Below are 16677 nucleotides of genomic sequence, written 5' to 3'. Positions count from 1 at the left end.
AGTGTGGTGTAGTGGTTAAGAGCGGTAGTCTCGTAATCTGGGGAACCGGGTTCGCGTCTCCGCTCCTCCACATGCAGCTGCTGGGTGACCTTGGGCCAGTCACACTTCTTTGAAGTCTCTCAGCCCCACTCACCTCACAGAGTGTTTGTTGTGGGGGAGGAAGGGAAAGGAGAATGTTAGCCGCTTTGAGACTCCTGAAGGGGAGTGAAAGGCGGGATATCAAATCCAAACTCTTCTTCTTCTCTTATTACTCAATCTCTTTATAGCCCAGCAATCAAGAAACAAACTTATCAGAACTCCAGTGGCTTTCAGATAAACAGCTCTATCCTTCTACATGCCTGTTTGTTCAGCAGATCAAAAGGAACTTCTCATGAAGGGAGATAAAAATGCCTGCCCATGATTTATTAACACCAGGGTGGTGGCAAGGCCTCTGACCTTTTTCCATTAAGCTCTCTCTCTCTCTCTCTCTTACACACACACACACACACACACACACACACGAGAGAGAGAGAGAGAGAGAGAGAGAGAGAGAGAGAGAGAGAGAGACAGAGACTCTACAAGTGGAGTTGTTCCTCCCACACTTCTCACTACCAGCCCAAGGCAAAAGGTTTACTTCATTCACTCAAACATAAACTGAAAACCTGACCACAATTATTCTGCTTTGCATACTGTTGGCAATTGGTGCTTGAGGAAAAAAGCCATCCCCCACCCAAATAAAAAATCAGGAGATAAGCTTGAATGTTTCCCTGGTAGACACAATGATTTCAAAATTCCCGCCAGACTCAAGAATTCTCTAAAAACATTCAAAACCACACTTAATGATGAGTGACACTGTGAGAGGTTGTGCTGCTGCCATTCACCATACAAAGATAGTCCATCCAGGCATCATTCCAAGCACTGGCCATCTGAAATATGTACCCCAAATTGTAAAAAACCTTTTCCAGTTACAGCTTTTGCAACCATAGTTACTACTGGCAATTAGAGATGCTAAAATGAATTAAGATTTCCTTCTCTCTTTCTCTTTCACACTGGCAAGGGAATTAATTTAAGGCTTCAGTGAGAGCAGTCAAAAGGAGACAGGACTTGTCTGATGCTATTTGGCAGTCAGCTTTGGTTCACTTCGTTCAGTGCTATTCGCTTCTCCTTCTCTTTTTAAGAAAGCTACTATGATCAAAATTAAGATTCAGAAGCACAAGTAAAAACCCAGACAATATTTGCTTTATCTGGCAATTATGATTTCAAACCATCTCATCCTTTCCCTCTGAATCAGCAACCACCCACAGCAATTTTACAAAATACAGGTGGAAGCGAATACAGTTCCAGCTGTATAGGTGGAATTACAGAATACCACCTTGTTCTTACACCACTATTTATTTACTTAGTAAGTATGTGTTCAGTAGCAATCTACCTGGATACAGAGTGCTCTTTTACTTTTTTTTTTTTAAAAAAGGAATAAAAGAATCAAGAACAGCCCCAGAATCACACTATGGTAACTCTGAGTTGATGGCCAGATATTTATGAATGTTGTTGTTGCAAACATTTTTGAACTTGGTTTTATCACATGGCATTGCACATTTGGCAAGTCAAAATCTGAAAGTCAGAATGTTTATCTAAATGTATTTTTATTCTGCCCTTCATAAAAGATTGATTTTATGGCCCATTCTGCACATAACACTGGACCAAACGAGAGTAGTAGCTTGCCCCAAGCCCATACACTTCCCCTCCTGCTCTACAGTGGCTGTGAGAAGAACAGAAGTATCTGTTTCCTGTTTGAAACTACCCAGTGTCTGTTGTTTCATACAAACTGAGGCGTGGACTCTGGTTAGTTTAAATCTGGAATAGGGACTCCTGCTCCCATCAACTTCAGCCAGAATGGCCAATGGTCAGGAATGATGGGAGGTGTTGTACAAAAATCTCTAGAAAGCCTCAGGTTCCCCACCCGCAATTTAGAGAAACTGTGGATTGTTGAAACAACTCAGGATCAAAGAACACTAGATTGCAAGAGGGGTGAGTACACAACCCCAAGACTCGTCCACTTAACACTAAACTATGGTTTAGTAAATCAATCTGGCTAACCTGATCCAGAAAAACACACCCACCCCACTTACACATGAAAACAAAGTTCACCACAGCCAATCACAAACAAACAACCACACCCTAGGCCAATGCCAACCTCTCTCACTACCAAAGGAATACAAGCGAATAGTAAAGAGGACCCACACAATTGATGCTTACACAAACCCCACACAGACACTAAGTAGAATTGCCACCCGATCCCACCCCACTCACCATGCCCCCCTCCACATCTTTCCCCATTTTCTTCCTACTTTAACACTAATGTCTCAACAAATGAAACTGATCTGTAGAAAATGTAACTTGAAAAAAGAGACATTGCGCATACTTTTGTAAACCAAGAAATCTTTCATAAAAATATATTTTTAAAAAATCAAATATCAAATAGTATTATGTCTGAAATAAGCCAATAGTTTTGAGGCAAGCCTGTTTCAGAAATAACAAGTCCAGGTTGTAGGCTGTAAGTGCTGTTACTTTCAGGAAAGAAAACATCTTTGTACGAGCACTTTCAGGCAAAAACAAATTCAAGGGAACTCCATCACATCTGACTGATTCTTTCCTCTCCATTTTTGGAGTTGGAGAGAATTCATATGAGCTGGTGAAGCCAACATTACAGTCAAACGTATGTGCATATGTTCAACTGGACATAAAATGTAACGTGGCAAAATGGGAAAATAAAAGGCTGGTTTGGCCTTACACTGAGAAAGTCAAAGGTATGCTGCAGGCAATCTGTGATCTTTGGATTTGTAGATACATGGTTTGCATGAATGGAAAAGCAGAACAATAAAACTGGAGAGGCTCAGAAAACAAACTGTTTTAATACTCTCTCATGCAGAGAGAGGCGGTTTAGCAATGTGGCTGCACTTTTCTCAAAGCCTCTTTTGCATGCTCTGTATTCCCACAGCGTAGATGAACATGTAACAGGTAATGTAATCTTCCACAATCAAACAGCGATAGAAGTGAAATCGAATAATTAGCTATAAGGTGACTTACCGAATAACCTTTTCCTGAAAGTGATTGAGCAGAACTCTGTGGAAAGAAAAGGTACATCAATGTAAGTAACAAAGGGAGTTATGCGTAATGTCACGAAAAATTGCAAGTTTCCCTCTCCATGCAATTGCAAAGTGCCATTTCCTAGGTAACTCTTATCAAGATCCAGGAATGCTGCTGCCAATCACCCCACACTTGTAAAAAGATGCAGATTTACATGCAGGTCTCATTTGAAGACAGACTCAGGTTTTGCCAAGGAAGCAGGCCCAATAGCCCTTGAACATGCATAGCTTCATAAAGCAGACTGCTACATAGTAAGGTCATTGGTTCATCTAGCCAAGTGATCATCTTCTACAGTTCACAGCAATGAAGCCTCAGCTACAGGTCTTTCCTAGGCAATAGGAGATGTAAGTTCATGGCTCAGTGGTAGAGCATATGCTTTACATTCAGATGGTCCCAGGTTCAATACCCAGGTAGATAACTGAGATAGACCCCTGTCTGAATCCATGGAGAGCTGTTGCCAATGAGTGCAGGTGAGGTAGTAGGGTATCTATGGCCCTCCAAATTTCATTTCACTCCCATCAGCCCCAGTAAACATGGCCAATGACCAGGTTGTGTGGAGTTGTAGTCTAGCAAAATCTGGAAGGCCACAGTTCCCTACCCCTGGTACAGAAAACAGTGATGGACTGACTCAATAGGAGGCTGCTTCCTTTAAAATCTATCACTGTGGGGAGCTGGTTAGCATATAATGGGTTGCCTTATACTGAATTAATTCTAGCCAGGTACCGTGCATTCTCGCTCTCCCAAGATCATTCCCATTTGTGAAACCAGATACTGGATTGGGGGCATTCTATAGACTACAGATCTAATTTGGGACCTCCTACTCGCTTCTATAGTTCAGGCCCAATCCCTATAGTAACCCTTTCCATGTTTCCAGTTACTACAATCCTTGTACAACTTGTGCTAAAGGTGCTTCTACCCATCTGGCACCAACCCCATTTATGAGTTGTATCCAATTAAGGCCTACTCACTAGCCCTATTAAAATTCACAGACCTAAGTTAGTTAGGACTGCCTTGTGGGACATCTTCAGGAGAAGAAAAGGCTTAGGAGTAAACTCTACACAAATCTCAAGTGGAGTCCCTAAGACAGTTGGATGGCTTCTTGTATGTCTCTTTCCGGAAGCCAAGATGGTGTCAAATGCATTGTTCTACTTTCCTTTGGACTACATCAGTGAGGCTGAGAGGGGGGTCTTGTCATATGGCCAGCCCAGGTCCTCCATACACATTGCCCAGGTTTGTGTCCCAGAGAGGTCATTCTAGAGCTATTAACACAGCAAAAACAATGTGGGAGGCAGTAGTTATGAGTTACTGGTCTCTGTAGTCACAGTGGATGCTGTGATTCTCCAGCAGTTTGACTTTGCCCCAGGAGGCACAATCCTTTTGAGACAGACAGATGCCAACAACAAAAAACTCTGAGTAGGACAAACACTGGACACAATCATTTATTTTTCTGGGCATTTATGCAATACCAACAATATTCTATTCTATTGCTAACTGATTTTATTTTGTGTGTGTAATTTTATTACAGTCAAACCTCAGTTGTCGAACGTAATCTGTTCTGGAAGACAGTTCAACTTCCGAAACATTTGACAACTGAGCCACGGTTTCCAGTTGGTTGCAAGAGCTTCTTGCACTCAAGTGGAAGCTGTGTCGGAAGTTCGGGTTCTGAAAAACGTTCGAAAACTGGAGCATTTACTTCCGGGTTTTCGGCATTCGGGAGCCGAAAGGTTCGAAAACGGAGCCGTTCAAGAACCGAGGTTTGACTGAATTATATTTTCTTTTATTTGCAAATTGCTTTAGGGCTTTTCAGTAGAAAGTAACATGACTGGATAGCTCAGTTGGTTAGAGTGTGGTGCTGATAATGCCAAGGATGCAGGTCCAACCCCCGCATAGGACAGCTGCAATGCAGGGCGTTGGACTAGAATTCTACAATTCTATGAAATTTAATATTAACCTAACATCACCTTTTTAAAAAGAAAAGGGGAGGGGGATTGTGGTAAGAATTCACCTCTACACCACCTGGTTTGTTACCCAGGTGAGGAACAACCACCTTTTGAATAAACCACAGAACCAAGGAAACTATTTTCAAGTCCAGCATCCAGATTTAGGGACCCAGCTAAAGAACTGGAATAACACTGGCACAATTGTGGGGCTATTGAAGCTCATACTGAGAGTACTCTGCTCCTACACCAGGAGGAAAAAGAAAATCCCTGGAGATTACTATTGTCTGGGCTGGTCCACTTTAAAGTGTAATTAGAATAATTGCATAGTTGAATACTGCCACATTGGGGAAAGAGGGAAATCTTTAACATATAAACTAGCATGCCAAAGAGAAAGTGAGGCTAGAAACCTCCCATTTTACGTAGAATATTTGATGTCACCCCCCCCCCTGCAGTCCCAAGTGCTACAGCCTAGGTAACAGTTCAACACCTGGTTTGGTTTGTCTTCCAAGCTGACAGTTTTGAATATTCAGAATTTGTAACCCTTTTAAAGATTTGTTCCTTGCAATATTTCCGCTTTACTTCAGCCACTTCAGTTTAAAACTATCAATGGTTAACAGGACAGAGAGCGAGTAAAAGAAAATAGCATGTCAGCCTGGTTTATTGCTGGTTGGACCTGTTTAAAAGATATTAAAGCAAACACTCAAGGCTAACACATATCCAATACAGGTTCCATTATGCAGCTATTTACAAGTCTAGTCAAAACGCAAGATTCCCATCACCTCCCTTCCAAACCTACTTTACAACATGGCAGTGTTCCAAAATGTTTTTATTGATTTTGTCATATTCACTCATGTTGTCGAAATGGACATGGTTTTTCTGTCATGCAGCGAAGAAGAATGACCAGATGGAGTCAACTAGTCGATGGGGTTAAGAAAAGGAGATGAAGTTGCCAGCAAGCTGAACCAAGTTCTTAAATCTTCTTTAGACTGCCACTCAAAACTGAAATGTACACTGAATATGTATGAGACACCCCTAGAACATAAGAAGAGCCTGCTGCCAGCGACCCATCAAAGCCCAGCAGTGGTCAATCGGATGCCTCTGGGAAGCCTGAAAGAAGGACCTCAGAACAAAAGCACTCTCCCCACTGCGGCTTCCAGGAAGTGGTATTCAGAGTTAATACTCATAAAGACATACCGTATTAATAAGCACAGCTTTATTCTACATGGACTATCTTTTAAAGAGATACAAGTTGGTGCCTATCACTATCTTTTGTGGGAGAGGACAAAGGAATACTGTGATATATTGATACAATGCAATGTTTAGCTGGTAATATACTGCGATATTGAAAAACAGTTATTGCCCATTCCTAATCCACACCCTACATTTAAAGCACATTGTTGTTGTTGTTTAGTCGTGTCCGACTCTTAGCTTCCCCCAAAGAATCTGGGAACTGTAGTTTGTTAACTGTACTGGCAATTATGGCTCTGATTTCCAGGCTATAGTGTGGGGACGGGACAGAACGGGACTTCCCATTGGCCACTGTAAGAACCAGATGCTGAACTAGATGGGTCATTGGCTATTGTGGTTCTTAAATCAGTTGAAATTACTTCTGAGCAAATACATATAAGACTGAAATTACAAGTTTAAGTAAAAGAGGGGAGCGGAGGAGGACAAAATCCAGCTGTTTCATTCCTAATTCCCTGCTGGGATTTTAAACACAGCCTGCAGAGCCCTTTAAAAGGTAGAATTGGCACAATACTTTGCAGCACATGCAACTTTTCTTTGGAGTTTTCAGAGGTAAAGGTTCCCTATGAAGACGAATATATTTTCCCTGTTTAAGATTAACATTTCCTGGAACTCAACACTGGATGCTTTCCTTTAGAAAAGGATTTGTTATTGCCTGTGTAAAGCTAGTAAAACTGGTGAACTCTTGTGGATCCAGCTCTTTAAAACCTTTTCCAGCAGTTGGACTGACTGAGAGCAAACATTCCTTCCAGAAAAGCCCATACATGCTTCTTCTTGCACATCAAGTGCCGCAGACGAGTTTTGAAACAAACGTGTGCTTGCTTTACAGAAAGTTCTTTTTTTAAAAAAAGAAAAAGTGCAGTCCACACTGAAGCCAATCCAAAAGGAAAAAGCATGTGCTGGGTAGAAACGATCTGGAAAATTATTTCCATTAGTACTACCAAGGGACGCTTGAGGAATTCAATCTGTGTGTATTCCAGAACAAACTGACCTGATCCACAATTCCTGGACTAAAGTTCCCCAAATATTCCAACACAGTGCATAGGTCATTTTTTAAAAAAAATAATGCATAATTTGCAACAAAGTATTCATTTAAACATGGGATTGCATCCAACTTACTTCGAAATAATCGATTTCAATGAGCTACTCTGAGTTAGTTAGATCAACCTATGTATTTTAAAGCATTTTTAAAAATAAATGATCTGAAGATCAATGTTGCATACAAGACAGAGCGGACCTCTGGTGACCATATGAGAAAGTGACACAGGCCCCAACAGTATGATACATTTAAAGCACTAGCATATCACTTTAAACAGTCATGGCTTCCCTCAAAGCATCCCTATTCCCCTGACAGAGCTACAATTCCCAGAGTTCCCTGGCAAGAAGAACTGATGTTAAACCATTCTGGGAATTGTAGCTTTGTGAGGGGAATTGGGAGGGGGGCAGTTCTCCTAACAACTCTCAGCACTCTTAACAAATTAAAGTTCCCATAATTCTTTGGGGGAAGCCATTACTGTTTAAAGTGGCATAATAGTATTTTTAATGTATATGGTGCAGATGGGGCCACAGACTAGGGGAGGGGAACCTGATTCATTCTTTAGATTTACCCATGCAATTCATGCATTACCAAAGCAGTATGGGAATCATTTTCTCATGATCAGGCCCCACACCACTCTCATAGCAACTCTAGAGAGGAACCAAACAACCCGGGTGAATAATATTCTGTCTAATGCATATTTTCCTCTCCCTGGTCTTGAAAGGAACCATGTCACTCATTCATCCCAGTGCCTATAAAACCTAAAACCTAGGAGTGACTTGCAATCTGCCAGGATTCAGAGAATCAGCAGTTAAGGTGCAAAATGTTCCTTCAGCCTCTTTAACCAAAAGGGTTCCTGGCCTCCCTCCTGTAGAGAAGGGACCAATTACCATTAAGTGTAATGTGCTGGCGCCTTCATAACTGCAGACACCTCACCATAAAGGAACCAACAGTTCTTTTCATGTAGACGAGCCATTAGATGCCTTTTGGTAATTTTACCAACCCGGGCTGAATTTGACCCACTGAGGACTTAAGAGTTAAAAGGCTTCATTATCCTATTACCAAGGCTCTTGAGACATCCCTTCAGTCTGTAATTTTGGTCTTTTTAAAAAAAACAACCCACAAGATCTCCCCTCAATTTCTTAAAAGGGGGGGGGGAATCTACAACCAACAACTTTCTCTGCTTGCAATTTGGAGGGGGTGGTGGGGGAGAGAAAAGAACTTGCTAGTAAAGGCAGAGCTGAACTGCGGGGGTTTCAAAGCTGATGTTTTACAAGCAGCTATGGCAAGTTATTTCATTTATAATAAGATGCAATGTAGGTATTTTTGCACTGTGTGTCTGGGAGAAAACAAAAAAGCAAAACAAAAGGGAATGTGATTTAGTGTGCAAAGGCAAGCTCCACTAAATTCAAGTCTGTGCTTAGGTATCAAGAAATATACCCAAATAAAATGTTGACACAGCTTTCAATCAAGTACCTTGCGTAGGAAGCAGAGAGTTGCATCCAACAAAGTTGCCCCAGTCTTGACAACTGGCTGTTTATATCTGCAGCACCCTCCTAAAATTCACTTGCAATATGGCCAATTTGCACTAATCCCGGAGTGCCCTACATGACAAACCACATCCCACCCGCTAGGTATATGCCTAGGAACATAAATAAATGAAGTGGCCCTTATTTTACTTTTATATTTTCTTGTTAACTATGTATCCTACCTTTCCACCAAATGTTGGACAAAGCACCTAAGAAGGGTGGTCAATGAGGTGCCGTCCAGATGCTGTAGACTACAACTCCCATCATCTGTGACCACTGAGCAGATGGGAGCTGTAGTCTACAACAGCTGAACGGCACCATGTTGGCTATCCCTGCCAGAAATAATATAGTTGAGGGGACATCATACATTTTAAGCTTCTTCCTCTTTACTCTTCTCTTCCCTCATCCAACTTTAAGCTACAAGCTCCATGGAGAAGATGCTTTTTTCTTAGTCTTACCTTTGCAAAATTCCATTTAGGAAAATTCATTCCGTGTTTTTTCCCCTCCAGGGGTGGCAGGTAGCTTGTGCATTTTAAAGATCTTGTTGCATTGATATGTGACAGAGTTCAAACTTCCTGTCAGCCTACCCAGCCCAAGTCATGTCTCTGCTCTGGGAATTTAGCTTTCTAAGCAATGGAGATACACAGCAAGTCTTCCCTCCAGACCATACCCTCTTTAAATTGAGGATCTGCGGCTAGGAGTATGAGATCCCCTACACAGAAGGGCTTTTCTTTTCCCCATGGCCATGCAGACACAATCCCTCTCCCATGTTTCCAGAGGAATATCGGCTGACATGTCAAGCGTCAGGAATGCATTCAAAAAATTAGCCCCGCTCAGAGTTCAGAGCCTGACCTTGGAAACCACAAGAGATGGGGCAGCCCCTGTTAGTATCTTCACACTTAGGAAACTTTGAAATGTCATTTCTCTGCTTCAGTTCATGTGCATGAACAAACAAAAGAAGCCACGCAATGTTGCTATCCTTGGCAAAACATACAACCCTTTCTCCTCAGCCACTCTCAAGTGAAAGGGAATTTAAAGCGCTTGGAAGTATATGACTCCTGGTTTTTAAAAATGAAAATGAAAAAGAAAAGAAAAGAAAAGAAAAGAAGGACAAAAAAACATGATGAGGTGGAGGGGATGGTCAGGGAGAAGAAAACTACTAATGCATTGTGAGTGATCCCTAGAGGGAGAAGCTCAGGTAGGGTGAGGCCTAGTCTTCTGAGGCTCAGACCCAGCCCAGGCCACACCTATGCCATACACCTAAAGCACTATTGTGCCACTTTAACAGTCATGGCTTCCCCTAAAGAATTCTGGGAGTTGTAGTATGATAAGGGGTGCCCATTCCCCTCACATAGGGTTGCCATATTTGAAAATTTGAGCTTTTAGGAAACCACCATAATTGTTGACCTTTTTTAACACCCTCACAGAGCTGCAGTTCTCATAGTTATTTAACAATCAATCCCTCTTCCTAAGGAACTCTGGGAATTGTTGCTCTGTAAGGAGCTCTGTAAAGTGAGTTAGGCCCACAGCCAACTATGGGGTGGGGGTCCAGAGCCCCCCCTCACACTATCACTCTCTCTTTTTCACAGACAAACAGCCTGCCAGCCAGCCAGCCATTCACACATTCCCAATTATTTCGCCTTCTATCTTCTCCACCTCCTAAACCCCTTATAACCTAAGAGGTCCTATATCCAGGCATCATTGTTAAATAAGAATTTAAACCTGAGCCATAAAAGTGGAGGATGATTTCTTATAATTTCTGGTTTCCACTCCTTCGCCACCAGGTAGATTTCTCCTTACCCCCAATAACATTTTTAAAAGTCACCTCATCCAACCTGACGGAAGAGAGCTAGAATGAGTGAAAGAAAAAGAGCCAAAAATGGAGTCTGTGAATTCTGACATTTTTTTATTTTTAAAACGTTAAATAAACACCCAGCACTCTTATCTATGTCTCCATCCATCCATCCAAAGTGGCCAACACCTCTTGCAACATATTTCCTAATCAGCTGGTATTTATGGTTGATATTTTATATTTCCAATTTCCCCCTCAGGGCTCATGAGAACACTGCACACCTGCCAACCTTTTCGACTGGGTCCATAATTGCCAATTTGCTCTTTGCCTTAGTATATCACTCAATTTAGCCCTTGCTGTGCCCTGCATACATCCTCATTCATCTAGATGCCCCCCATGACAATTAGAGTGTTAGCTTCAGCTAACTAGGGCAACTATTCTACTAGGGCTGGGAGACAATTATTAGTCTATTTTCCCATCTTGGGGGCAACAAAATTGAGAATCCATGACAATTACATCCAGCAATTCCACACTCAGCGGCTGCCTTCTCCTCCTTTCCCTCCCCTTCCCAATCTTCCATACATTTCAAATTAACGCAGCTCTACCACCACATTCAAATGTTCTGTGTTTGTGGGGAATGAGGGTCCTATTTAAATGATAATGAGGAACGATCCATTCAATTTAGTGACGGAGAAAATCCATTAAAAAACGCAGGCAGTTCTTAAGCTGATGGGTCAAGAAAAAGATAAACCCTTTTTTAAAAGCCATTATGTACGGCTCTGTGTGGATTTTTTACACTGTTCAGGACATCAGGAAAGATTAGGACAATTATGGAACAAGGAGCAGGGAGGGAGGGGTGGGAGGCAAAACAGAACACCCTCTTTCCCTCCCGGGACCACCCCAAACCGCCCTCTATTTAATTTCAATCAAAATAAAGCACAGGAATATTCTGTCTTTTAATTCTCTCTTAATACCATGTGCCTAACTGTGAGGGAGAGGATTTTTTGTTGTTGTTTTACGTTTTCGTAAAAGTAGCTGGTGGTTCTACCAATAGTTACATTGGATAATTTTGTAACCATGTGTCATGGGGACTAAAAAGGGATTTTTGCATAGGTGTGGCAAGTTTCTGACAAGAACACAAGGGCAAAAGAAGAAAGAGCAGTGCTAAATCAGACCAAAGGCTCATCCTGCTCTATCTCTCCTGTTGGAGGCAGCAATGCTTCTGGAGGCTTCACCCGGGGCAAAAAACCTGGCTAGTGCCCCCCTCACCGTAGTTACGGCTCTGGCTTCTGAATACCAGTTGCTGGAAACAGAGTGCTGTTGAACTCAGAACTTGCTTGCAAGCTTCCTTTAAGAATCTGGTTGGTCACTGTGAGAACAGGATGAGCCTTTGGCTTGATCCACCAGACTCTTCTTATGCTCTGATGGACAATGGTCAGAGGTGGTGGAAGCTGCAGCCCAACAGTTCCCCATCTTTGGTCGGCTCAGTTACCCAAGACTTTAACTGAGGAGCAAGGCACCTTTTCCAGTCTGGGGGCCCACATTCCTTTCTGGGCAAACAAAAGAAAGGACTTACTCATACAGTGCACATGGAACTCACTACCACAAGATAGAGTGATGGCCACCAAACTGGATGGATCCAAAAAGATTAGACAGATTCATGGGGAGAAAACTGTCCATGGTCCCTAACCACAGATCCTTGGGATCACAAGTGGGGAAAGTGCTGTTACACTCAGGTCCTACTTGCAGAAGCAGCTAGTTGACCACTGTGAGAAAAGGACTCAGGACTAGAAGGGCCTCTCGCCTGATCCAGCAGGGCTTTTCCTAAGAGATAGTGCTAAAATAAATTAATGAGGACCCAATTATTGAAAAGGAGGAAAGAGATCGGAAATGGACGTTTTAGGGCAAGTTCTACCTATTCTAGGCCAACTTGTTTTGAACATCTGGTTTTTCTTGATACTGTACTTTTTAATGTGTGTTTTATATTGTTTTACATGAGCCACGTCGATGTTTTGGTGATTAAGTGGTATGTAAATCCTGTAACATAAAACAAGATAAATCAATAGGCGTTTGTGGCCTGGATCAAGAAAAAAAGTGAATATTTTTTAAAAATCCTTGAAGGGTGAGCACACTAAAGGTGACTAGGCTACTTAAAAATGTAAAATTGGTATTCCCAGGAGTGTGTGTGTGTGTGTGTGTGTGTGTGTGTGTGTGTGTGTGTTTGTGAGAGAGAAAGAGACACACAGAGAGAAGCAGACAGCAAAAATCTGCCTTTTCTAAGGATTTTGTGCAGTGCAGTGCCAATATGTTAGCAGGGAAATTATGTGTGTGATGCGAGCATGTCCTGCAACATGCATGCACAGCCACCAGGGAATTTTGAGGGGGTTCAGCCCCCTCCTTGAAAATTTTGGGGGGCCCTTGGTCCCCCAGCCCTCCAGCAGATGGCACACCTGCTCACAAGCATATGTATATGAGTAGACAGAGGGACAGCCAAACTGCTGTGTTGCCATGATTCACCACTTCTGCTGCCACTGGAATGCCCCCTCTCGCTGAAATTGTTGAGAGGGGCATGTTCCAGCGGCGGCAGAAGCAGGGGGGCAAGGGGGCCCTGCCTCCTGCGCTTCCGCCACCTGAGGCAGCTGCTTCACCCTACCTCATAGAATTGTGGGGTTGGAAGGGATCCCAAGGGTCACCCAGTCCAAACCCCTGCAATGCAGTAATCTCAGCACACGGTCCAATTTGGAACCATACTGTACCCTGCTAAGCTTTGCAAATCTGCTAACTGTGTGTGTGTGTGTGTGTGTGTGTGTACACACACATACGTACACACATGTATGTGCATACAGAACAACTTGTGGAGAGGGGGAGTGCATTTAGGTAGCTTTAACATAGGATTAAGCACACCCTCCCATCAGATGTCAAAGAAATAAACAACTATCTGACGTGTAGAAGACATCTGAAGGCAGCCCTGTTTAGGGAAGTTTTTAATAACTGATGTTTTAATGTATTTTTAATCTTTTGTTGGAAGCCACCCAGAGTGGCTGGGGAAACCCAGCCAGATGGGTGGGGTAATAATAATAATAATAATAATAATAATAATAATAATAATAATAATTATTATTATTATTATTATTATTATTATTATTATTATTATTATTCACGTCTGCACATCCAAGATCAGAGGCAGCATGCTGGAACATTAAGGGGAATCCAGTCTGTGTTCCAGTTCAGCAGAGTCTGGAGCCCTACCAAGCCAAGGACCTCTAGATACCAGGCCCTGAGGTAGTTGAAGACACAGCTTTCTGGTGGGCTTTTTCACTCCAAATGCATGCAATAGTTTATTCATTTATTTATTGCATTTCTATCCCACCTTTCTCCTCTAAGGAGCTCAGGGTGGAATGCATGGTTCTCTCCCTCCTCATTTAATCCCCCAAACAACCCTGTGAGGTAGGTTAGGCTGAGAGACTATGACTGGCCCAAGGTCACCCCATGAGCTTTGTGGCCAAGTGGGGATTTAAACCCCTGGTCTCCCAGGTCCTAGTCTGACACTCCAGCCACTACACCACCCTGGCTCTTTGTTCAGTTCGTTCCTTGTGGTATGGTCTCCACACTTCCTCTAAAATTTGTATCTTGCACATGCCCAAGTACCAACTGCTGAGGAACAGAATAGGGCTATTGTCTGTGGGCCTCCTAGAGTAAACAGGGTGTTGGAATAAATACACCTTTTGGTGTGGGTGAGAGAGACAGAGGAAGAGGGAGGGAGAGAAGCCATTCAGTCGCTGCTCCATGCATAGTGTGGGTGAAGAGGAAACAATTGTTGTTTTAAGGGTGGGGGACACACAACTGCATCAACAACTACCCAAACCCAAACCAATGCTGGATAAACAAAATCATTTACCCCAAAGATGCCAAATCCACCTCCCCCTTCCCCCTGCTCACTTTCCTTTCCGATTCACACATTTTATTTTCCCTGGAATCAGATCAGAGGTACAGGGATGGGATTTCCCCACCCCACCCCTCTTATTTCTTCCCACACTACACAGGATGTTTATAGCACCCCATTCCTGCTCAAAACATGTAGAGTGAATTCCACACGCACACCCTACAACACCAATACCATCACATTTTGCTGTCAGAGCTGTCAAGCTGAATCCCGCTTTAATCTGCCAAAAGCACTTTTCTGCTGACATTTTTAATAAATACTTTCAGCTTTTAAACACATTTGTGGGAGCCATTTTGCCCCCTCCTCTCTCCCTTCCTCTTCTCCTCCTTCAGGAGAATGAGCTCTGAAAGCCTTAATAGCAAATACATTATGCTTATCAAAGGCTTCCTCCCCCTTCCTTTTTTGCATCCTGAAGCAGAGGTAGTGTTTTCAATTTTAAAGCTAAATTAACTGTCCAATTGAATTTGGCTGGTGTGAGCTGCTTTTTCCTGTGACAGGTTTTAGTTATGAAGCATATTTCACATTAATAGAACGGAACATGAAAACCCCACTCTCTCTGGGATGTAACCGTGGCTCACCATTGAAATGTTAAATTTAATATTTCAGACATGACTCGTGCCAGTGTTTGATTATTGTTCGTCATTTAAATCTCTCCTAACGGGGGAAGGTCCTAATTAGCAAAAAATCATGTTTTAATGAAGGCAAAATGCTAATTGCTAACACAAAAAAGCCTTCACATAAAATTATCCCAGCACTTCCATTGATTTCTTGGTGATTTAAAAAAAGTAAAAATAAAATAAAGAGCCCATTTGTGTGTTTATACACTTAGACGTCGTTTTGCATTGAGTTTATCATAACATTTCATTCAAAAGCAGCGTTTCCAATCACCCCCTAACCCTGCCCCACTAATCACAATCTACCCTAGCCCCCAATTCAGAGCAGGAGGAATCATCAAAAGAGGTGAGCTCACCCATGCAGCCCAGAATAATTGGAACAACAGTTGGTTGTTTTTTTTTAAGTACAAAAAACCACACAAACAATTTCATGTACACCCCAGCCCCCCCCAACTTCCCCCCTCAAAGTAATCCTCTTGAGCCATCTTTTGCTCCCAGGAAGCACAATTCCGTTTTGTTTTCCCTGCCTCTGATCTTTCACTTATCATACTATTTGCGCTATGATTATAGTGTTTGCAAGGGAGCTCAGCCACTTATGCCATAACACTCAATCATGACATGGGGGGCGGGGGGAGAGAAAGTTATTACACAGTGACCTCTGGATGCCAACGTTTGTTCAGCGAGATTTATGAAATTGCCACAACACAGCGCCGCCCGTTTCTCAGTGGTACTCACATCGCTGAGGCAGTCCCTGGAGCTGCTGAGCTGGGAGCTGGTGGCCTCCCGGATGCTGTCGTCCTCGCTGTTCCTGCCACTTCGCTTCATGGGGACTTTCATCTGCAGTGATCAAAAAACAGCATCCCATTGAAACAGTTGAAGTTCATCTGGAGCACAAGGCACAGCCCCACCGTGTTCTTAAAGCAGTGGCAGGGTAACTTTTTCTCTCTCAGTGGCTTACATGCTCTTTGGCAGGGGTCAGCAAACTTTTTCAGCAGGGAGCCAGTCCACTGTCCCTCAGACCTTGTGGAGGGCCAGACTATATTTTGGAAAAAAATAAATGAACGAATTCCTATGTCCCACAGATGCATTTTAAATAAAAGCACACATTCTACTCATGTAAAAACACCAGGCAGGCGCCACAAATAACCCAGAGATGCATTTTAAATAAAAGGACACATTCTACTCATGTAAAAACACACTGATTCCCGGACCATCCGCAGGCCGGATTTAGAAGGTGATTGGGCCGGATCCAGCCCCCGGGCCTTAGTTTGCCTACCCATGCTCTTTGGGGTAATTTCTTGGGGGCTGAAAGCCAGCAGTGGCTGTGGCTGGAGCCAATGGTGGGAGGAGCTGGAACCAATGGTAGGAGGAACTGAAACTAAAAAAAAGGGGGGTAGAAAAAAAAGGGCAGGACCAGTGCCAGAAGCCTAAAGAGCACATTTTCCCTCTTCC

General features: G+C 42.9%; 1 protein-coding gene across 11 annotated transcripts in view; it reads right to left on the bottom strand.

The window, feature by feature from the left end:
• FBRSL1 (fibrosin like 1) overlaps positions 1–16677 on the bottom strand; it is a 792844-nt gene that overhangs the window by 420457 nt on the left and 355710 nt on the right. For all 11 annotated transcript variants that reach the window (XM_081174684.1, XM_081174690.1, XM_081174687.1 and 8 more), the window contains exons 3-4: positions 15961–16062; positions 3067–3102 (exon numbers count right to left, since the gene is read on the bottom strand). In XM_081174684.1, the coding sequence (XP_081030810.1) occupies positions 3067–3102; positions 15961–16062 (138 nt within the window). The remainder of the gene's footprint in view (positions 1–3066; positions 3103–15960; positions 16063–16677) is intronic.

The sequence above is a fragment of the Podarcis bocagei genome, assembly GCF_964188305.1.
Source record: "Podarcis bocagei genome assembly, chromosome: 16".
NCBI classification, from domain to species: domain Eukaryota; kingdom Metazoa; phylum Chordata; class Lepidosauria; order Squamata; family Lacertidae; genus Podarcis; species Podarcis bocagei.
The sequence above is the reverse complement of the archived record's forward strand: the minus strand, read 5'-3'. Positions and strand labels throughout refer to the sequence as shown.